This window comes from Balaenoptera physalus, assembly GCF_965194825.1.
Source record: "Balaenoptera physalus genome assembly, chromosome: X".
In the NCBI taxonomy this organism is placed as follows: domain Eukaryota; kingdom Metazoa; phylum Chordata; class Mammalia; order Artiodactyla; family Balaenopteridae; genus Balaenoptera; species Balaenoptera physalus.
Window position 1 is genome coordinate 60,720,844 of NC_138903.1, and position 22,988 is coordinate 60,743,831.

General features: G+C 38.9%; 1 protein-coding gene across 3 annotated transcripts in view; it reads left to right on the plus strand.

The window, feature by feature from the left end:
* KIF4A (kinesin family member 4A) overlaps positions 1-22,988 on the plus strand; it is a 124,900-nt gene that overhangs the window by 41,277 nt on the left and 60,635 nt on the right. For all 3 annotated transcript variants that reach the window (XM_082445957.1, XM_082445958.1, XM_082445959.1), the window contains exons 7-9: positions 8,838-8,954; positions 9,590-9,765; positions 15,771-15,832. In XM_082445957.1, coding sequence (XP_082302083.1) covers positions 8,838-8,954; positions 9,590-9,765; positions 15,771-15,832 — 355 coding nt within the window. The remainder of the gene's footprint in view (positions 1-8,837; positions 8,955-9,589; positions 9,766-15,770; positions 15,833-22,988) is intronic.

The following is a 22,988-nucleotide window of genomic DNA, read 5'->3' on the forward strand; positions in this document are numbered from 1 at the left end:
TAGGTGTGCCTATAAAGGGCAGCACAAGAGAGCCTTGTGATGATAGTACAGTTCTATATCTTGATTTTGGTGATCATTACATGAAGTTATACATGTGATAAAATTACACAGAACTACACGCACACACACACACACACACAGAGTATGTGTAAAAATTGGTCACATCTGAATAACATCTGGGGATTGTGCCAATGCTAATTTCCTGGTTCTGATAGTGTACTATGGTTATGTGAGATGTTACCATTGGGGGAGGCTGGGTGAATGGTGCACAAGACCTTGCTGTACATTTCTTTGCAGCTTCCTGTGAGTCTATAATTATTTCAAAATAAAAAGGTTTTTTTAATGCAGTATAATGAAAAGTAACTTTTTCTCTTTCCCCAAATCCCTAGTCTATGTCTTTAGACATTCTCTCTTTCTGTATAAATGGAAGCATACTATGCACTCTGTTCTAATCTACCCTGTATTTATGGAGATTGTTCCATATCAGTATATACATCTCTCCTGTATTCTTTTTCATGTCCATATATTGTATAGATATGCCACTGTATTTATTATACCATTCCCCTATTGATAAACATTTAGGTTGGTTCCAGACTTTTGCTATTACACACTAGCTCCAGTGAACACTCTTAGTTCTTAGTATATAACATGATGGGGATTCTGGATGACAGCTACAATCTTATTTAAGGTTTTGTATCTATTTTTTCTATATTTTTTTCTTGTCACACATTATCAAGAAAATCCTGATTCATACTAATACATAATTATGAGTTATAAACATTTTTTAACAGCCCACTTTACAATCTCTTCAATTATTAAACTGATCTAGGAGCTTCAATGAGGAGTGATAGGACATTTAAATTCAATGTTGGATCACTAACGATATATTTCCTAATATGTTATATAATAGCTATAAATGTCTAACAAGACACAAAGCTTACAAGAAGCACTGAAACAATCTTTTTTTTTTTTGAGTGCCATTGGCTAAGTGCTTCATATGCACCATCACATTTTCTTTTTTTTTCCAGCTTTATTGAGATATTCTTGACATATAGCATATGTTACATTTAGGGTGTACAATGTGATGATTTGACACATGTATATGTTGTGAAATGGTTACCACAATAAGGTTGGTTAACATCTCCATCCCCTCACATGATTACCATTTTTGTGTGTGTGTGGTGAGAACATTTAAGCTTTACTCCCTTAGAACAAAGTAGTGGTTACCAGAGGGGAAGGGGTTGGGGAAAGATGAAATGGGTAAAGGGAATCAACTGTATAGTGATGGATGGAAACTAAAACTTTGGTGGTGAGCATACTGTAGGACATATAGAAGTAGAAATGTAATGTGCACATGAAACATATAATGATATAAACCAACGTTATCTCAATAAACTTTTTTAATTAAAAAAAGATTTAGTCTCTTAACAGCCATCAAGTACATAATACAGTACTGTTGATTATAGTCACCATGCTGTACTTGAGATACCCAGAAGTTATTCATCTAATAGCTGGATGTTTGTACTCTTTGACCAGCATCTTCCCATTTCCCCCACCCCTCAGCCTCTGGCAGCCACTATTCTACTCTCTTTCTATGAGTTCAGCTTTTTTTAAATTCCACATATAAGGTGAGGACACACAGTATTTGTCTTTCTCCATCTGATTTATTTCACTCAGCATGATACCCTCAGGGTCCATCTATGTTGCAAAAGGCAGGATTTTCTTCCTTTTTGTGGCTGAATAATATTTCTCTCTCTGTGTGTACCACATTTTCTTTATTCATTCATCCATCAATGGACAATTAGATTGTGAAACCATCTTTAATAGTATATCATAACATGTTGAGTTCCATATTCATTTGGTACCACACAACCAACTATGACGCAGTGATGAGCACATGAATTGAGTAACTGCCTCTGTCTGGTGTTTCAGTACAAGCTCATGTGCTACAGTGGTATAATTATCTGTACAGTTTTCCGTGAGTGTGCATGTGAACTGGGCAAAAGTCTAGTGCAAAGCCACAACCTTAAATTACACATTTGCAAAAAATTCAAACATATGTACAAATAATAGAGGTATTTTCAAAGACTGCAGAAAAATTAATTAATCTTGCTGTGCAAGATAATGTGTCGGTAGATTCTAACACAGTTTTGTGAAGCAATTAGACTCCAATAAAGATCTATTAAAAAAAAAGATTTGCTTTATAGCACATTGGAATGAGCCATTTAAATGCAGGTTTTTTTAAAAAACAATATAGGGTTTTTTGTCTTTGCTGCATCGTCGGGTCTTAGTTGTGGCATGCGGGATCTTTCGTTGCAGCATGCGGGATCTTCGTTGCGGCACGCAGGCTTCTCTCTAGTTGTGGCATGCAGGTTTTTCTCTCTCTAGTTGCGGCATGTGGGCTCCAGAGCACATGGGCTCTGTAGTTTGCAGCAGGCAGGCTCTCTGATTGAGGCACGGGGGCTCACTAGTTGTGGCGTGCAGGCTTAGTTGCCCTGTGGCATGTGGGATCTTAGTTCCCCGACCAGGGATCGAACCCATGTCCCCTGCATTGGAAGGCGGATTCTTTACCACTGGACCACCAGGGAAGTCCCTTAAATGCAGTTTTTAAAATAGTTAAAATAACGTTAAATAGCGGTGATGGTTGCACAACAGTGTGAATGTACTTAATGCCACTGAACTATACACTTAAAAACTGTTAAAACGGTACATTTTATGTTATATATATTTTACCACAATAGAAATAATTTTTAAAACAAAATCCAAATTACAGTTGCAGAAACTCTGCAGTATTTTTGTGGTTCCCTAAAGTATCCCTAAGGTTCTGAGGAACACAATTTGAAAACCACTGTCCTACAGGATAAACACAAATACCTGAGCATGACATATCTTTCATGCTCTTTATGATCTGTCCCTAACTGTCCTCTGGCCTCATTATTTGTTACTCTCTATCTCATAACTTGCATTATTTTCCTGTTGAACTCCCTGTAGTTCCTAAATGTATGATGCTCTCTCACAAATATGTGCCTTGACATGTTACTTCTCTGCCTGGAATGACCTTACATTCTTCTTTCCTACTCTTCCCTCCTCCATCAGCATTGTCCTAGTCATTCTTCACAGTTCAGCTCAAATTTTCAATTCCCACTCCTATGAGAACCCATTTTTACTATACTTACCTTTTCCTTTAACATTATATTTGCAATTATTTTTTGTTGGTGTGTCTATCTCCCTTTAGATTTTTAACTCCTCAAGAGTAGGGATTGTGACTTATTCATCTTTCTACCTCTAATGCCTAGCACAGTGCCTAGAATATTGAACATATTCACTAAATGATGATAAGGACTCAGATGTGTGGGGTGAGAAAAGAGGGAGAGTCCAGGATGTCACAGGTTTGTTGTTTGTTGGATGACTGGTTAGGTGGTGAGACAATGAAAAGGAACAGTGCTGGAAGTGAAATAGATTTGCACTGAAAGATGAATTCTGTGTTGTTCAAGTTTGTGTTATGCAATGCCACGTGGGCACAGCCCACTGGAGGTTATTCAGTAGGCAGACAAAATATAGCTTTGGACAGTAGGAAAGAGGTCTGGTTTGGAGATGGGAATTTGAGGAAGTCATTAATATAGGTGTTTATTGGAACTCTAGGCAAGGATGAGATAGCCCAGGAAGAGTATATATAGTAAGCAAAGAGCCTAAGACAGTCCCAAGAGAATACCAACATTTAATGGGTGGGTATTGGAAAAACTATCCCATTAAGTAGACTGGAAATGGTTGAGAATGGGGGACACAGTAGTCACATGGCTCTGGAGGGGCGACGTGAGAGTTCAAGCTTTCTTTAAATATATTTTCTACCAACCCCATCTTTTCAGCCTCAAATCTCTCCTCTTTCGAAGGTACCTGGTGCCTCTAAGTGAGCAAATTTGCTCATTTCCATAGAGCATAGAGGTTAAGATCATGGACTTGGGAGCCAGACTGCCTCCATCTGAATCCTGACTCTGCCACTTATTAGCTATGTGACCTTAGGCAAGTTACCTAATCTCTTTGTGCCTCAGCTCTCATATCTGTCAACAGACATAATCATACTTGATGCATACTTTATAGGACTATTGTGAGGATTAAGTAAGGTAATAAGTATAAAGTTCCTAGAACAGTATCTGGCTCATAGTAAACACTATATAAACTTAGCTGTTATTATCACTGTCATGGTCATTATTGTCCCTCTGCAGGCACTTTAGATTGAGGCTCCTCCACCTTGCTGAGTCAGTTATTGCTTCTCTACCTGTGCTCTAAAAACACATTGAAACCTCTTGTCTATGGATATTTCCTCTCCTGTGCTCTGTGATCTTACGGGTTATTACTTTTTAAATTCCTTTTAGTGGTATCTTAGGGGGGAAAGAAATGCTGGTGGTCAGTTTCCTGTGTTTGAACAGAATTTCCTCTAATGCTCTCTGTGTTCTTTTTGTATATAATTTTATTTGTTACATTGGTTCCTATGAAGCTATATCAATTTTTTATTGGAATAATATGTGCCTAGATAATTACAATTTTATTTTTTGAAAGCCTTTCATACTTTTCCCTCTTCAGACTTTCTGTACCAGAAACTTAACTATCTTTTTTCCTGAATTTTAGAGATACGTTTTCTTACCATCTAGCATACTGATGTCTGACCATGCACCTTGGTCCCCTACAACCAGATTCTCATCATTTTACTTACATAATCAGTTCTTCCATGTGTGTCAACTTGAAGGCCAACTTCAAGATACTGCCATTTCCTTCTTCACTTGCAGTATCTTTTTGGTGAAGAAATTGTCATCAGAATAGATAAGGAATTTATTGGGTGCTCTGCTTTCACTGTCATGTAACTTAGCAAATATCCAGATTATCTAAGTTCCTCTATCCTATTAATAATAACTTGGGCTTCCCTGGTGGCGCAGTGGTTGAGAGTCTGCCTGCCAGTGCAGGGGACACGGGTTCGGGCCCTGGTCTGGGAGGATCCCACATGCCGCGGAGCAACTGGGCCCGTGAGCCACAGCGACTGAGCCTGTGCGTCTGGAGCCCGTGCCCCACAACAAGAGAGGCCGTGACAGTGAAAGGCCCACACACCGCAATGAACAGTGGCCCCTGCTTGCCGCAACTAGAGAAGGCCCTCGCACAGAAACGAAGACCCAACACAGCCAAAAATAAAAATAAGTAAATAAATAAAAATTTAAAAAATAATAATAATAATAACTTACATGTAGGTAGCACTTTATAGATCACATTTGATTTTTATCATAGCCTCATGAGGTAAGGTATGTATTACACCTGTTTTATGGATAAAGGAAAGTTTTAGTGGCTTGTCCAAGGTCACACACATTGATAAGTGGGAGAGGCAGAGTTTGAACTAAGATTCTATCTCCCAATCAAGTTCCTTTCCACTGTATCCCCTCTTAGTAGTTACTCCTGTAAGTCTTGTGATCTAGTGCAGTAATAGATCATTCCCCTTCTAGATAGGCAGACCATATCTATACTATCATATTACTTATGTTTTTCACCCTAATTTTCTTGGCTGTGCTACTTGCCTTAGGCTCATACATATTTTCTTCACATGTAGAGCAGGGTTTCTCAGCTGTGGCACTATTGACATTTTGGGTCAAACAATATTGGGGGGCAGGGACTGTCCAGGGCATTGTAGGGTGTTTAGTGGTATCCTTGCCCTCTACCCACTAGATGCCAGTAGCACTCCCCCTGACCTCACAGATTGTGACAACCAAAATGTCTCCAGATATTGCCAAATGTCCTGCAGGAAGCAAAATTGTCCCCAGTTGAGAGCTGCTGCTTCGTTTCTCTTCTGCCTCGTTTTTCTCTCCTGTTACCAATATACCCTTTTATTCTAGTTGTGAAACCAATTGTAACGTGCCTCCATGATACTTGTGAAGTTCTAGTCCCTTTTTAAAGTTAAAATCTCTACTTTATTATTTATTTGTTGCCCTAGTGAACAAATACCCGAAGCTGTTAAGTAGTATTCTTGATCCTCTCCTCACTTGGTCTGTTCTCAATCTTTTAGAGAGAAGAGGAACTTCTGGTCTTATAATTTTATCTGAGCATTTTCTCCATAGCCATCCTTGATTAGAACTTTTAAGTCTCTGCAGACATGTTCTTCCCAGTCTTTATGATATATAATCTCCAACCATGTCAAGAATTTTCTCTTAACAACAGGAAATCAAATGCTGTTTTGTGATGATTTCTTTCCAAAGGGACATTCATTTCCCTTGCTCCTATCTATTCCAAAACTCCAACTCTCATTTGAAGAAAAAAAAATCAGCCTTTTTATCCTTAAGTTTGTGCTTCTTGCTTAGATCATAGTAGCCATAATTTCTTCTCAAGGCTCATCTGGACTTTTATTGTTGTTCCTGTGGAACTATAGATTGGACATTTTGCTCAGCAGGTTTGAAAAACCTCAGCAGTCTCTCCTTCACATCCTAGATGGGATATGGGCCAATAAGATGGCACAATGTTCTGTTTGGCTAAAAGGGGGAAAGAAGAGAAAGGAGTGAACTAATATGAGGATTAGTACAGGCATTGGTGAGGTTTGATCAATCTCAGCAGGATCTCCTTCACATCCTGGATGGGATAAGTGGCCCTGAAAAATGGTACCCCTTCCAACTTGCAATAAAGGGAAAAGAAAGAGATAGTTGCTTGAGGGAATTGTTTTTGTTTTAGGTTGGGGAGATTTGAGCATGTGTATAGACTGAAAAGAAGGAATTCGTGAAGGAAAAATAAATTGAAGATCTAAGAAGGAGGGGGAAGATCGAGGGATCCAGGGTCCCTGGGAAAATGGAGGGAATAGAAACACTGGCAGAGGCTGAAGGGAAAATAAAGGTAGTCATTTCCTCCTCTGAAACAAGGAGAAGGACAAAGGAATCAGTAACAGCAAAGGAAAGACTGTGAAGTGAGGAGAGGGAAGGTTAGGGAGCCCTTGTGAATAATTGATCACCATAATGTATTTGTTGAAATCATCTACTAATAGAGTGAAGGTAGATTTCCAGTCTTGGAAATGATGAGTGTTTAGAATAGCTGCTGTGGTGAAGGAAGAATGAAGAAGAGAAGATTGTCTATTGGCCAAGGGTTCAGCCAAGGTCAGATAGTGTGTTTTATAATGGATGGATCCAGTCCATTTCATTATGTGACTTTCAGAAACTTACATGCGCGCGTGTGCGCACACACACACACACACACAGTTGGTTTAACCTAGGCCTGGGAATTGACATGGTAGGAATGGCAGAAGGTCATGGGTCTACTGAGTGCTTGGGAAAACATAACTGAAATGATTGACCGCGGGGAATAGGTAGTTTAAGGCCCAGGAAGGATGATCTACTGGGAGTATTAGAAAGTGTCAATAGGGACTTCCCTGGCAGTCCAATGGTTAAGACTCCACGCTTCCACTTCAGGGAGCACGGGTTCGATCCCTGGTTGGGAAATTCAGATCCCACGTGCTACGTGGTGCAGCTGAAAAAAGAAAAAAGAAAGAAAGCGTCAGTAAATTTGTAGCCACAATAAGGGTGAAGAACAGGATCCATGAAAGAAATGGAAGGATAGTAGTAGGATGCAGAGAGGAATTTTGGAGTTCAGGATCTTGTAGATATAATTGTTTCAGGTTATAAGGGAGTCCAAAGTACAGCTGAATAAGTAAAGTAGTACAGCACTAACAATAATGATGCCATTTATATATCATTTAACTTTGTTTTGTGCAAAGTATCTTGTTAACTCCCCACCACAACCTAACGAGGTGGGTAGATTTGCCTCATTTTATAGAGGAGCTTACCCAAAATCGCATAGCTAATCAGTGACAGAGCCAGGATTAGAACCTAGGTCTATCTGACACCATTGCCCATGCACTTAACCATTATACTACATAGACTTTCCATGATAAACATAACCATGGGAGGGTCAGGGGCTTTCAAGGGACCTCAGAGATTATTATAATGTTTAAAAAGTAAACCTTGGAATTTAAGAAGTGGAAAAGAACCTTTACTCTATTTAAAGCAATAAGAGGAAAGGTATTTCACTGTGGTATAATAGAAAGAGCATAGGATTTGACTGCAATCCTGAGATGGAATCTCAGGCCTACCACTCATCCGCTAGTGGTACCACTTGACCTTAGACAAGTCATTTAACCTTTGAGCTAGTTCTATAATCAATAAACTGAAAATGATAGTTAAAATAATGATAATAAAAAATAGCTTTTAATGTAATTTCACAGCATTAATTTAAGCATTAAGTGTGATAATGTATATTAAAAGTGTGATAATGTATATAACCACTTGTAAATAACTATACAAGTGGTTATTGTCATGGTGATCATTATCTGTCTCTCTGCTTTGTTTCCATGGGAAAGGGCAAGAAGTGCCAACAGACTCAATTGTGCATTCATCTTTGTCCTTTGAACTTTGCTTAACTGGAAGACCAACTGTTTGAAAGAGGAAGAGATGGAAAGAAAGTAAAATATCAGAGTGGATATCACCAACTTCTACCAGCATTATGTTTATTCCCATTTCTACCCATACAACCTAGGAAAAATATGGCCTGTTTCCCAAAGAGCATAAGAATATCTGATAAGGACACTAAAGATTTTTAAATACTGTTGTTTTTCATTTCTATAAAGCTTTCTGTTTGAAAAAAAAAAGAGGCACTCTCAGAAAAGTGAACAAGATTAAGAGGTTTCTTTAAGATTGCTGATGTAATATTTCTATAGGGTCTTTATTTCTTATCTCTTTCTCAGGATAGGTATATGTTAGATGTTACCCAGGTAACATGGGTATATGTTACCAAGCAATTTAAATTTTGTTTCCTGCTATTAGGTATTAATATTAACCGAGGCCTCCTATGCTTGGGAAATGTAATCAGTGCTCTTGGAGATGACAAAAAGGGTGGCTTTGTGCCCTACAGAGATTCCAAGTTGACTCGACTGCTTCAAGGTAAGCCCAAAGTGCCTCTAAGAATAAGAGAGTAACTCAGAATGATAGTGCTGAGAAAGCAAAGATAGAACAGGTAAAAAGCCAGATTTTTGGACTATTACATACAGACCTGTCTAGTTGATAAACAGGAGAGAGACCTGTTGGCAAGCAGGCTTCTAAGGTAATGGAAAAAATGTCTTCATATATGGCTTTGAGAGCCAAAAAATCTGTATGTAGCGTGTCAACTGTACTTAGTACTTTGTACCTGAAAATGAACTTAGTTACTGCCTTTATTACTGCTGATAAGCAGAATTCCCTAAGGAGTTAAGATCTACCTAGAGGGGGCATCCTAAGAAATTTTAATCCTAATAGTGACTCCTAACTTACTTGGCCCAGTAAGTTTTTTTTTGTTTTAACCTGATTAACTACTGAAGTCACAGTCTCTCTTAAGAACGAGGACACATGCAATAGGATTCTAAACTATATCATTTTATACAACAAAAATCTTAATGTTTTTATATTGACACAATAGGAAACTTGTAGATACTTAAGACTTTTTTTCTTACAGCTCTGAGATTGAAGTCACCAACCCAAATGGACAGTTTTGCTTGCATCCTACTTGTTTGATTTCATTTCCTTCCCTTGTTCTTTTTCAGATTCTCTAGGAGGTAATAGCCACACTCTTATGATAGCCTGTGTGAGTCCTGCTGACTCCAATCTAGAGGAAACATTAAATACTCTTCGCTATGCTGACAGAGCAAGAAAAATCAAGAACAAACCTGTTGTTAATATTGATCCCCAGAGAGCTGAACTTAATCGTCTGAAGCAACAGGTAGAAGGAACTTGACATTTGATGGGAAAAATTACAAGTGTGTGAGTGGAATGATAGAGCTCCTATTTCTCAGCTTCTTCTCTACCAGAAGTTTAGAGATGTTGGTTAAGCATTATGTTACTTTGGGGAAATCTTAAAGTAACTCCTATTAACAGGTTTTTGGTCATATTTAAGATTAGGGAGTGGCACTGGAGATTTCACTGATAAAGAAGTGAGCAGTGAGAGATGAGGCAAGAGAGGTAGGCAGGAGTCAGATCCCGAAGGTCCTTATATGACTTGTTAAAGGATTTGGAATTCAACCTGAAAGCTGTAGGGGGCCACTGAAAGATTTAAGTAAGAGGGTAACATGTTGAAATGAGATTACTCTAGCAAGTATATAGAAAGTGGATTAGAGGTGGGTATGACTAGAAGTAAGAAAATAAATTAGGGTATTATAATAACTCAGGTGAGAACTATGGCCTGAACTAAAGACAGTACCGATAGAGATGAAGAAAGGGGGACAAATTAGAAACAAAAGACAAGGAGGTAGAATGTATAGGGCTTATAAATGTGGTGACACATGTGACGTGGAAGGGTAGGTAGGGAGACTCAAAGTTGATTCCCAGGTTTCTTGCTTGGACAACTGAATAAGTGGTAGTAATAATCATTGAGTCAGGGAATATAGGAGGAAAAACGGGGTCAGGTAGGGAAATGGAAATGATGAAATTCAGTTTTGGGCATTTTGAATTTGAAGGGCTTGTGGGACATCTAAGTAGAGTTGTTCAAACATGGCTGGGTATGTGGGTTTAATGTAGAGAGGTCTGAACTGAAGATACAGATTTGAGAGTCATCAGCATTTAGATGGTATCTGAAGTTATGGAGTGGATGAGATCAAAGAGTGCCCGGCGCGTTAAAGGCACTTCCTCAATATTTGCTGAATGAGCAAATGGACAAGAAGAGAGAAGAAGCCTAGACAGAACTCAGGGGTAACAGCAGCATTTAAGGAAGGGAGAAAGGAGTAGAAGACAAGAGAGATGAAGAAGGAGCAAACAGGCAGGAAGAAAATCAGTGGTTCATGGAAGACAAGAGAAGAAAGTTACAAGGAGGGCTACTGAAAGTATAAATTTATAAAGAAGTGTAAAGTAAGATAAGGGTTGAAAAGTGTCCATTGATTTTCTTTTTTTAATCAACAAGGAGGCTATTGATGACTGCAGTGAGAAGAGGGTCAGGGGAATGATAGGAGCAGATTGCTATGGGATGGACAGTGAATGCTAGATAAGGAAGTGGAGGAAGTTGCTAGGCTCTTCTTTCAAGAAGGCAAGATGAAAGAAGACAATAGCTGGTAGTCAAGGGTCAAGGGATGTAAATCTGTTTGTTTTTAAAATATGGAAGAGACTTGAACATGTGAAAGAACCAGTTGGGAGAGACTAAAACTGAGAATAGGGATGAGTTGATAAGGGGTCATCTCTTAGTTGAGATCCTGAGCACAAATAAAGAGGGCTTTGCTTTAGACAGTAGAGGGGATACTTGCCCCCAAGACTAGAAGAAAAGAGGTTAGGATAGGAAGAATACAATGACACTAATTTAGAGGAAGAAGAAGGGAAATTGAGCAATTATCATCCTGACAGTCTTTATCTTTTCAGTGAAGTAGGAAGCAAGGTCATCTTCTAAGAGCAAGCAAGCAGATGATGATAGGGTAGAGGGACTGAGGTAACCACAGAAGGCTTAAAATCACGGAAATGGAAGAAGTAGCTGACTAGGAACATGAATTTGTGGTGGTATCGGTATGACTGTGCAGCAGCTCAGTAGCTCTGGCAGAGGAGCTGAGAGGGCAGGTGGTTGGGTTGACCCTTTTGGGGGGGTCAGGTTTTCTTGGTGTAGCATTCTTCCCAATGGGAATCTAGTGTTTCCCAACTGTCTAGTGTTCACTCCGTCTCTGGCCTTCCTCCTCAGTGATAATTATTACCATTCATTCAATCTGTTGTCTTCCTTCCCCTTATCCTCCTTTATTTCCTTCCCTCCTAGGGTTCACTATAGAAAATATAAGTAATTTACCTGTTCACAGAATCATCTCAATTGTAAAATTCCTTATTCAGTCCTGCTCCTCTATTTTCTTTCATGTGTATTCCTATTGCCAAAAAATGCTCTTTTTCCTGGTCATTTATTTGTTCATCCATTCCAACAATAAATATTTATTGAACACTGTTAATGTGCCAGGTACTGTGCTGGGATACACTGTTAAGCAAAGCAGACACAGTTTCTGCGTTCATGGAATTTATTGCCTAGTGGGGGAGACAAACATTAAACACACAATCATACTAACATATCATTATAAACTGGGATAGTGTGCTATAGGGCACTGTGAAAGTATGGAACAGGATCTTCTGTTAAATATCTAATCTGAGAAGGCTTCCCTGAAGTAACTACATTTGAGCTGAGATCTGAGGGACTGAGTAGGAATCACCTATGCAGAAAAGAAAGAAGGGGATTCCAGGAAGAAGAAATAGCATGTGTAGCAAAGTATGATGGGAAACAGCATTGACATTGCAGCCAGGCTGCCTGGGTTCAAATCCTGCCTCTATACCTCACTAGCTATTTACCCGGGGCAAGTTCTCTGTACCTCAGTTTCCCTATCTGTAAAATGGAAATAATAATAGTACCTGCTTCATAGGGTTTTTGTGAGGGTTAAATGAGTTAATACATGTAAAGCACTTAGAACAGTGCCAGGCATATAGCATGTCTGCAAAGATCTTGAGTTAGGAATACAGTGCATTTGAAGAACTCAGAATGCCAGTGTGGCTAGAGTGGAGAGAGCAAGGAAAGGGTGTTCCAGTCTGAGACTAGAGAAGAAGCAGAGGCCTGATCAAGGCCTCATGTACTATGTTAAAAATGATTTTAAGCAAGGTGGCAACATTGATCATTTCCACTTTTAAAAGATGGTATGGCTGCTGTGTGGAAACGGATCATAGTGGAGCAAAAGTAGACTCATAGAAACCACTTAAGAAGTTACTGCAGTGGTCCAGAGAGAGAAATGGTGGCTTAGAAAGTGATAGAAAGAAGTGACCAGTGGATTAGATAAGGGGGTGAGGGTATGACACCCAGCTTTCTGGCATGTGAAACTGCATATTCACTGACCTAGAGTATACTGGAGAAGGACCAGGTTTGGGATAGCACACAACTAGGCAGAAATATTAAGTAGATATTTGAATATAAAGGTTCTAAATTCAAAAAATCTAAGGGGATCTAATAATAGTAATACTCAGCTCCCTGGGCTGATTTGAGGATTAAACAGGATATTATGTCTAAACCATCTTGCGTAGTGTCTGGCTCCAGGGTCTAGACTCAGGCCTCAAAGAAGCTCCCTTCCTTTCAGATTTCCTGTCTCACCTTGACATTCATATATGATTATGGTTCAGAAAAAACCCTTTTATATTCATTATTTAATTTTATCATCATAATAAGCCAGTGAACACAGCAGATATCTTTATTCCCATTTTAAGACACTGGGGTCTAAGAAATGAATATAGGTGGTTCAGGGCAGGCTGATGGAGGAACCAGGTCTCCTGATATCCTGCCCTTGACTTTTCCCACTGTCTTTCCAAGATGGAGCAGTAGCGGCTTATCAAGGAACAGAGAAAGCTCTTCTCCCTGCAGTGGTATAGTAACTCTGATAAGCCTTACTTGCAGGTTGCAAGGGAGAGATAGCTGGATTGGAGGGAACAGCGCCCCCCTACCAGCAGTTCCTTCACTGATGGCCAGCAAATCCCCCCTAAGCTTTCTGCCTGAAGGCTCCCTTTCATAAAATGGAGATAAAATACCAGTTTCTCCCTGTCAAACAGCCTTGTTCCCTGTAAATGCTTTAGAAATCTATGTGGACCAAATGAAATCACATGTGTAGTCATGCTTTGGAAATAATGATGTGATAATAAATGTAAAATACTAGTGTTATTGCATTAAAAAAAGGGTTCTAAATTCAGAAAGACCTGTGTTTGAGATAAATTTGGGAGTCACCAGTTTATAGATGGTAATTGAAACCATAGTCAGAGATGAGACTTTAAGGAGAGAATAGAAAGTGAGTGAGCTTTGAGGAACTTTATCATTTAAAGGACAATTGGAGCAAAGATGAACTAAGACTTAGAAGATCAGCTTGAAGAATAGAAGGAAAAGCAAGAAAGCGTGGCGTCTGGTAACCCAAATGCTACCAAACAGTCAAATAAAATGAAGACTGAAAAATGCCCATGGGATGTAGTGACATGCCGATCATTGGTGACATTATCAAGAGTTATTTCAGCGGAATGTTGTGGGCACAAATCAGGTTAGAATAGGTTAAAGAGCAAGTGAGAGAAGAGCAAAAGGAAATGGAGGCAGTGGGTGTAGACTATTCTGTCAAACTTTGTGAAGGAGAGAAATTGGGCAAAAGAGATAGGAAGTGGGACTGGGAAAGGTGCTTTTATTTTGTTTTGTTTTGTTTTAAGATGGGAGAGACTTGAACATGTTTTAATCTTAGTAGGAAGGATTCTGTAAAAAGGGAGAAGTCAAAGATATAGAAGAGAGAACGGATAACAAATAGAATAAGATTTTTTTTAATTAATTAATTTATTTATTTATTTGGCTGCACCGGGTCTTAGTTGCGACACGCGGAATATTTTAGTTGCGGCATTCAGGCTTTTAGTTGTGGCATGTGGGATCTAGTTCCCTGACCAGGAATTGAACCTGGGCCCCTTGCAATGGGAGCATGGAGTCTTAACCACTGGACCACCAGGGAAGTCCCTAGAATAGGATTTATCAGAAGGCAAGAAGAGTTGGGATCCAAAGCTCAAGCAGAACAGCTCCTCTTTTATCTTAAGAGGGAATGGAGAGGTTGATTGCACATTCACTCTGGTTTAAGATCCGTCTCCACGAAGCCTCCTTTGGACTATTTTGGGATTTCATTAATTTGCTTCTTCTCAGAACCCTAAAGTACTTAACTATACTTGATGACTAGCATCTTCTGTCTTGTGTTATTTCCTACTTTTTCAGGCCTTAGTCTTGTCTTCATCAACTAGATTGTAAACTGGATAATAAACCACAAGAGTTTATTCTTGTATCCCCCCCCCCCCCCACATTGCGTAGCCCAGTGCTAAGTTTGATTTTTTTAATTAATTAATTAAGTTATTTATTTATTTATTTATTTTTGGCTGTGTTGGGTCTTCGTTGCTGCGCGTGGGCTTTCTCTAGTTGCAGTGAGCAGGGGCTACTCTTCGTTGTGGCACACAGGCTTCTCATCACAGTGGCTTCTCTTGTTGCAGAGCATGGACTCTAGGTGCGTGGGTTTCCGTAGTTGTGGCATGCAGGCTCAGTAGTTGTGGCTTGCAGGCTCTCGAGCACAGGCTCAGTAGTTGTGGTGCACAGACTTAGCTGCTCCGTGGCATGTGGGATCCTCCTGGACCAGGGCTCGAACCCGTGGCCCCTGCACTGGCAGGCAGATTCTTAACCACTGCGCCCCCAGGGAAGTCCCTAAGTTTGATTTTTTTAAAAAAGTAGGTTCTCTGGAACTTCCCTGGTGGTCCAGTGGGTAAGACTCTGCGCTCCCAATGCAGGGGCCTGGGTTCGATCCCTGGTCGGGGAACTAGATCCCACGTGCATGCCACAAGTAAGAAGTCGGCCTGCCGCAACTGAACATGCCACAGCGAAGATCCCGTGTGCCGCAGCTAAGACCTGGCACAGCCAAAATAAATAAATAAATATTTTAAAAAATAATAATAATAAAAATAAATTTAAAAAAATAGATTCTCAATAAAAACTCATGAAGATGCTTAGGTAAAAGAGACAACTCATCTTCTAAGTACTAGTTATTCATGTAATGCTGATTGTCCTTTTATCATTAAATCATCAACCATGTTGCTTTCTGTAATACCTAAGATATGCCTTAGATTTCATAGGTATCAAGTAAAATTACCCTACTACTAATCATTGTAATTTTGCTGATAAGGGATAAGTAACTTTTGATTGGTAACTAGCTGACTATTTTTCTTTGCCTTTTCCAGGTACAACAGCTACAGGTCTTGTTGCTGCAAGCCCATGGAGGTACCCTGCCTGGATCTATAAAGTAAGAGTCATAGACTAATTTTAAGTGTATATTCTAACAGAGTCTTTTTCTCCTTATGATTGTTTTCCCCTGATATTCTAAAGTTTCTGGTAGCACTTGGTGTCAAGGTAGGGAACTTAACAAACTTGCTATCAACTTAGGACTAGCTAGTTAGCTTTGAGACAACCTGGTATAATAGAAAGAGCATGGGTTCTGGCCTCAGAAATTTATTAATTGGAATTCTACTATGAGGAAGAGCTGCCTCTCCCCTCCCACCATTTATTTATTTGATTATGTATTTATAGCCATATAGACTCATGGGTATTTATTTTATTCTATGCATTAACATCCAATTAACATCCATTGCTTGTTTTATTTGTTGTTTCTGCTTTGTCCACTAGGAGCTCCTTCAGGGTGGCTCTTGTATTCTTTAACACGCTATCAAGTTTTTAAGCATTTCTACCAGATGTTCCACACCTGTCTTCTATTTTCCCTGCCCCAATTCTGGAATCAACCATATGTCCAAGGAGCCCTGGGTTGTTTTTTTTTAATTGGAAAATGGTGTTTAGAAACCAGACCTGGGTGCTAGGTGTGCTCATTGTTACTGAGGAGTCATTACTTCTAGGCCCTCTCAGTGAGTAGAGCTAGGAAATATCTGTATGTATAGTAACCCACACATATATCTATATTTTTATGTCTATCTAACTGTGTATATATTAAAAACCATGATTTTAGACTGATACCTCTGATTCCAGTCCAACACTACAGGGTTTATTCTAATCCTCCCACTCTCCTTATTTATAACTTCTTTCTCCAGCAGTGAAAAACCAGCTCTCACTATCTGCATTCTATTTACTTACTTGTTCAGTTCTAGTATACACATAAAATAATTTTGGAATTGCTAGCCCATACCCCTGTGAGAAACACTTTTAGGAACTAGATTACAGCATATATGTATAATTCTTTTGTCTTTAGGCTTAGAGTATCCAGGCAAGATATTGTTTCCCAGAGTTACTGTTTGTATTCCATTGTGGGTTCCCACTACATCTTGCTTGGTTAGTTTTAATTGTTTGTTTATATTTTGGGTATATGAAGGGTATGTGAAACATTATCATGGTCTAAGAGTCAGAGTTTTACAAAAAGATATACTCAGAGCAGAGAAATGCAAATGAAAACCAAAATGAGATATCACCATACACCTGTCAGGATGACTACTATAAAAAAAAAAATAACAAAAAATAACAAATGTTGGGAAGGATATGAGGAGGATGTGGAGAAATTAGAACCTTTGTGCACTGTTGAAAGGATTGTAAAATGGTGTAACTGCTATGGAAAACAGTATAGAGGTTCCTCAGAAAATTAAAAATAGAACTACCATATGATCCAGCAATCCCACTTCTGGGTATATATCCAAAAGAATTGAAAACAGGGTCTCAAAGAGATATTTGCATACCCATGTTCATAACAGCACTATTCATAATAGCTAAGAGGGATTTCCCTGGTGGTACATTGGTTAAGAATCTGCTTTCCAATGCAGGAGACGTGGGTTCGATTGCTGGTTGGGGAACTAAGATCCCACATGCTGTGGGGCAACTAAGCCCGCACACTCTAGAGCCTGCGTGCCACAGCTAGAGAGCCCGCGCGCAGCAGCTGCTGAGCCCCCGCACTCTGGAGCCCACATGCCTCAAACAGAGACAAGCCCGCACACCAAAACAAAGAGCCCATGTGCCACAACGAAAGATCCCGCATGCCACAACTAAGGCCCAATGCAGCCAAATAAGTAAATAAAGGTTTTATTTAAAGTAGCTAATGGCTTCCCTGGTGGCACAGTAGTTAAGAATCCGCCTGCCAATGCAGGGCACATGGGTTCGTGCCCTGGTCCAGGAAGATCCCACATGCCGCGGAGCAACTAAGCCCGTGCGCCACAACGACTGTGCCTGTGCTCTAGAGCCTGCGAGCCACAACTACTGAGCCCGCATGCTGCAACTACTGAAGCCTGTGCGCCTAGAGCCCGTGCTCCGCAACAAGAGAAGCCACCACAATGAGAAGCCTGCACACCGCAATGAAGAGTAGCCCCCGCTCGCTGCAACTAAAGAAAGCCCGCATGCAGCAATGAAGACCCAACGGAGCCAAAAATAAATAAAAAATAAATAAATAAATTTATTAAAAGAAAAGAATATAGGAAGGGCTTAAATACCTTCCTATATTCTATAAAAACTAAATAAATAAATAAATAAAATAAAAAGTACCTAAGAAGCAGAAGCAATACAGATGTCCATCAGTGGATGAATGGATAAATAAAATGTGGTATATACATACAACAGAATATTATTCAGCCTTAAAAAGGAAGGAAATCCTATCACATGCTACAACATGACTGAAACTTGAGGGCGTTATGTAAGTGAAATAAGCCAGTCACAAAAAGACAAATACTGTATGATTCCACTTATATAAGGAATTTAAAGTACTCGAATTCATAGAAATGGAAACTAGCGTGGTGGTTACCAGGGGCTAGGGAAGGGGGAAAAAGGGAGTTGTTATTTAATGGGTATATAATTTGAGTTTTACAAGATGAAAAAGTTCTGGAGATCTGTTTCACAGCAATGTAAATATACTTAATGCTACTCAACTGTACACTTAAAAATGGTTAAGACGGTAAGTTTTATGTTATGTTTTTTACCACAATTTTTTAAATATAAATTTATTTATTTATTTTTCCCTGCATTGGGTCTTCACTGCTGCACGCGGGCTTTCTCTAGTTGCGGCAAGCGGGGGCTACTCTTCGTTGCATTGTGTGGGCTTCTCATTGCGGTGGCTTCTCTTGTTGTGGAGCACGGGCTCTGGGCGCGCGGGCTTCAGTTGTTGTGGCATGCAGGCTCAGTAGTTGTGGCTCATGGGCTCTAGAGCACAGGCTCAGTAGTTGTGGTGCACAGGCTTAGTTCCTCCGCAGCATGTGGGAATCTTCCTAGACCAGGGATCAAACCCATGTGCCCTGCATTGGCAGGCAGATTCTTAACCACTGCACCAACAGGGAAGTCCCCACAATTTTTAAGAAAGAAAAAACCTACAAGAGAACTAGGAGAAAATATAAGCAAACTTCTGTGTGCACATAGGTGAAGGTAAAGAGCATTCTATGAATAAAAGCAGTGGCAGAAAACTAAAATAATAGACTGGGGAGGTGTGTGGAGAGTTGTATAATGGGTATGGAATTTCAGTTTTACAAGGTGAAAAACTTTTGGAGATCCATTGCACAACAATGTAAATATACTTAACAGTGTTGAACTGTACACTTAAAATTTACTGGTTAAGATGGTAAATTTTATGTTATGCTTTTTACCACAATATTTTTTAAATTTTATTGTATTTATTGTTTTTAAACAGCAGGTTCTTATTAGTCATCAATTTTATACACATCAGTGTACACATGTCAATCCCAATCGCCCAATTCAGCACACCACCATCCCCACCCCTCTGCGGTTTTCCCCCCTTGGTGTCCATAAGTCTGTTCTCCACATCTGTGTCTCTATTTCTGCCTTGCAAACCGGTTCATCTGTACCATTTTTCTAGATTCCACATATATGCGTTAATATACGATATTTGTTTTTCTCTTTCTGACTTACTTCACTCTGTATGACAGTCTCTAGGTCCATCCACGTCTCTACAAGTGACCCAATGTCATTCCTTTTTATGGCTCAGTAATATTCCATTTTATATATGTGCCACATCTTCTTTATCCATTCATCTGTCGATGGGCATTTAGGTTGCTTCCATGACCTAGCTATTGTAAATAGTGCTGCAATGAACATTGGGGTGCATGTGTCTTTTTGAATTATGGTTTTCTCTGGGTATATGCCCAGTAGTGAGATTGCTGGATCATATGGTAATTCTATTTTTAGTTTTTTAAGGAACCTCCATTACTGTTCTCCATAGTGGCGGCATCAATTTACATCCCCACCAACAGTGCAAGAGGGTTCCCGTTTCTCCACCCCCTTTCCAGCATTTGTTGTTTGTAGATTTTCTGATAATGCCCATTCTAACTGGTGTGAGGTGTTACCTCATTGTAATTTTGATTTGCATTTCTCTAATGATTAGTGATGTTGAGCAGCTTTTCATGTGCCTCTTGGCCATCTGTATGTCTTCTTTGGAGAAATGCCTACTTAGGTCTTCTGCCCATTTTTTGATTGGGTTGTTAGTTTTTTTAATATTGAGCTTCATGAGCTGTTTATATATTTTGGAGATTAATCCTTTGTCCATTGATTCATTCACAAATATTTTCTCCCATTCTGAGGGTTGTCTTTTTGTCTCGTCTATAGTTTCCTTTGCTGTGCAAAAGCTTTTAAGTTTCATTAGGCTCCGTTTGTTTGTTTTTGTTTTTATTTTCATTACTGTAGGAAGTGGGTCAAAAAAGATCTTGCTGTGATTTATGTCAAAGAGTGTTGTTCTTCCTGTGTTTTCATCTAAGGGTTTTAGTGTCAGGTCTTACATTTAGGTCTTTAATCCACTTTGAGTTTATTTTTGTGTATGGTGTTAGGGAGTGTTCTAATTTCATTCTTTTACATGTAGCTGTCCACTTTTCCCAGCACCACTTACTGAAGAGACTGTCTTTTCTCCATTGTGTATCCTTGCCTCCCTTGTCATAGATTAGTTGACCATAGGTGCATGGGTTTATCACTGGGCTTTCTATCCTGTTCCATTGATCTGTATTTCTGTTTTTATGCCAGTACCATATTGTCTTGATTACTGTAGCTTTGTAGTATAGTCTGAAGTCAGGGAGTCTGATTCCTCCAGCTCCAGTTTTTTTCCCTCAAGAATTCTTTGGCTATTCGGGGTCTTTTGTGTTTCCGTACAAATTGTGAAATTTTTTGTTCTAGTTCTGTGAGAAATGCCAGTGGTAGTTTGATAGGGATTGCATTGAATCTGTAGATTGCTTTGGGTAGTATAGTCATTTTCACAATATTGATTCTTCCAATCCAAGAACATGGTATATCTCTCCATCTGTTTGTGTCATCTTTAATTTCTTTCATCAGTGTCTTATAGTTTTCTGAGTACAGGTCTTTTACCGCCTTAGGTAGGTTTATTCCTAGGTATTTTATTCTTTTTGTTGCAATGGTGAATGGGGTTGTTTCCTTAATTTCTCTTTGTGATCTTTCGTTGTTAGTGTATAGGAATGCAAGGGATTTCTGTGCATTAATTTTATATCCTGCAACTTTACCAAATTCATTGATTAGCTCTAGTAGTTTTCTGGTGGCATCTTTAGGGTCCTCTGTGTATAGTAACATGTCATCTGCAAACACTGACAGTTTTACTTCTTCTTTTCCAATTTGTATTCCTTTTTTTTTCTTTTTCTTCTCTGATTGCCATGGCTAGGACTTCCAATACTATGTTGAATAATAGTGGTGAGAGTGGACATCCTTGTCTTGTTCCTGATCTTAGAGGAAATGCTTTCAGTTTTTCAGAATTGAGCATGATGTTTGCTGTGGGTTTGTCGTATATGGCCTTTATTATGTTGAGGTAAGTTCCCTCTAGGCCCACTCTCCGGAGAGTTTTAATGATAAATGGGTGTTGAATTTTGTCAAAAGCTTTTTCTGCATCTATTGAGATGATCAAATGGTTTTTATTCTTCAATTTGTTAATATGGTGTATCACATTGATTGATTTGGTATATTAAAGAATCCTTGCATCCCTGGGATAAATCCCACTTGATCATGATATATGATCCTTTTATTGTGTTGTTGGATTCTGTTTGCTAGTATTTTGTTGAGGATTTTTACATCTATCTTCATCAGTGATATTGGTCTGTACTTTTCTTTTTTTGTAGTATCTTTGTCTGATTTTGGTATCAGGCTGTTGGTGGCCTCATAGAATGAGTTTGGGCGTCTTCCTTCCTCTGCAGTTTTTTCAAAGAGTTTGAGAAGGGTAGCTGTTAGCGCTTCTCTAAATGTTTGATAGAATTCACCTGTGAAGCCATCTGGTCCTAGACTTTTGTTTGTTGGAAGATTTTTAATCACAGTTTCAATTTCATTACTTGTGATTGGTCTGTTCATATTTTCTATTTCTTCCTGGTTCAGTCTTGGAAGGTTATACCTTTCTAAGAATTTGTCCATTTCTTCCAGGTTGTCCATTTTATTGGCATAAAGTTGCTTGTAGTAGTCTCTTATGATGCTTTGTATTTCTGTGGTGTCCATTGTAACTTCTCCTTTTTCATTTCTAATTTTATTGATTTGAGTCCTCTCCCTCTTTTTCTTGATGAGTCTGGCTAAAGGTTTATCAATTTTGTTTATCTTCTCAAAGAATCAGCTTTTAGTTTTATTGATCTTTGCTATTGTTTTCTTTGTTTCTATTTCATTTATTTCTGATCTGATCTTTATGATTTCTTTCCTTCTACTAACTTTGGGTTTTGTTTTCTATTTCTCTAGTTCCTTTAGGTGTAACGTTAGATTGATTATTTGAGATTTTTCTTGTTTCTTGAAGTAGGATTGTATTGCTATAAACTTCCCTCTTAGAACTGCTTTTGCTGCATCCCATAGGTTTTGGATTGTCGTGTTTTCATTGTCATTTGTCTCTAGGTATTTTTTGATTTCCTCTTTGATTTCTTCAGTGATCTCTTGGTTATGTAGTAACGTACTGTTTAGCCTCCATGTGTTTGTGTTTTTTACATTTTTTTCTCGGTAATTTATTTCTTATCTCATAGCATTGTGGTCAGAAATGATGCTTGATATGATTTCAGTTTTCTTAAATTTACCGAGGCTTGATTTGTGACCCAAGATGTGCTTTAACCTGGAAAATGTTCCATGTGCAATTGAGAAGAAAGTGTAGTCTGCTGTTTTCAGATGGAATGTCCTATAAATATCAATTAAATCTATCTGGTTTATTATGTCATTTAAAGCTTGTGTTTCCCTATTAATTTTCATTTTGGTTGATCTGTCCATTGGTGAAAGTGGGGTGTTAAAAGTCCCCTACTATGACGGTGTTACTGTCGATTTCCCCTTTTATGGCTGTTAGCATTTGCCTTATTTATTGAGGTGCTCCTATGTTGCATGCATAAATATTTACACTTGTTATATCTTCTTCTTGGATTGATCCCTTGATCATTATGTAGCGTCCTTCTTTGTCTCTTATAATAGTCTTATTTTAAAGTCTATTTTGTCTGATATGAGGATTGCTACTCCAGCTTTCT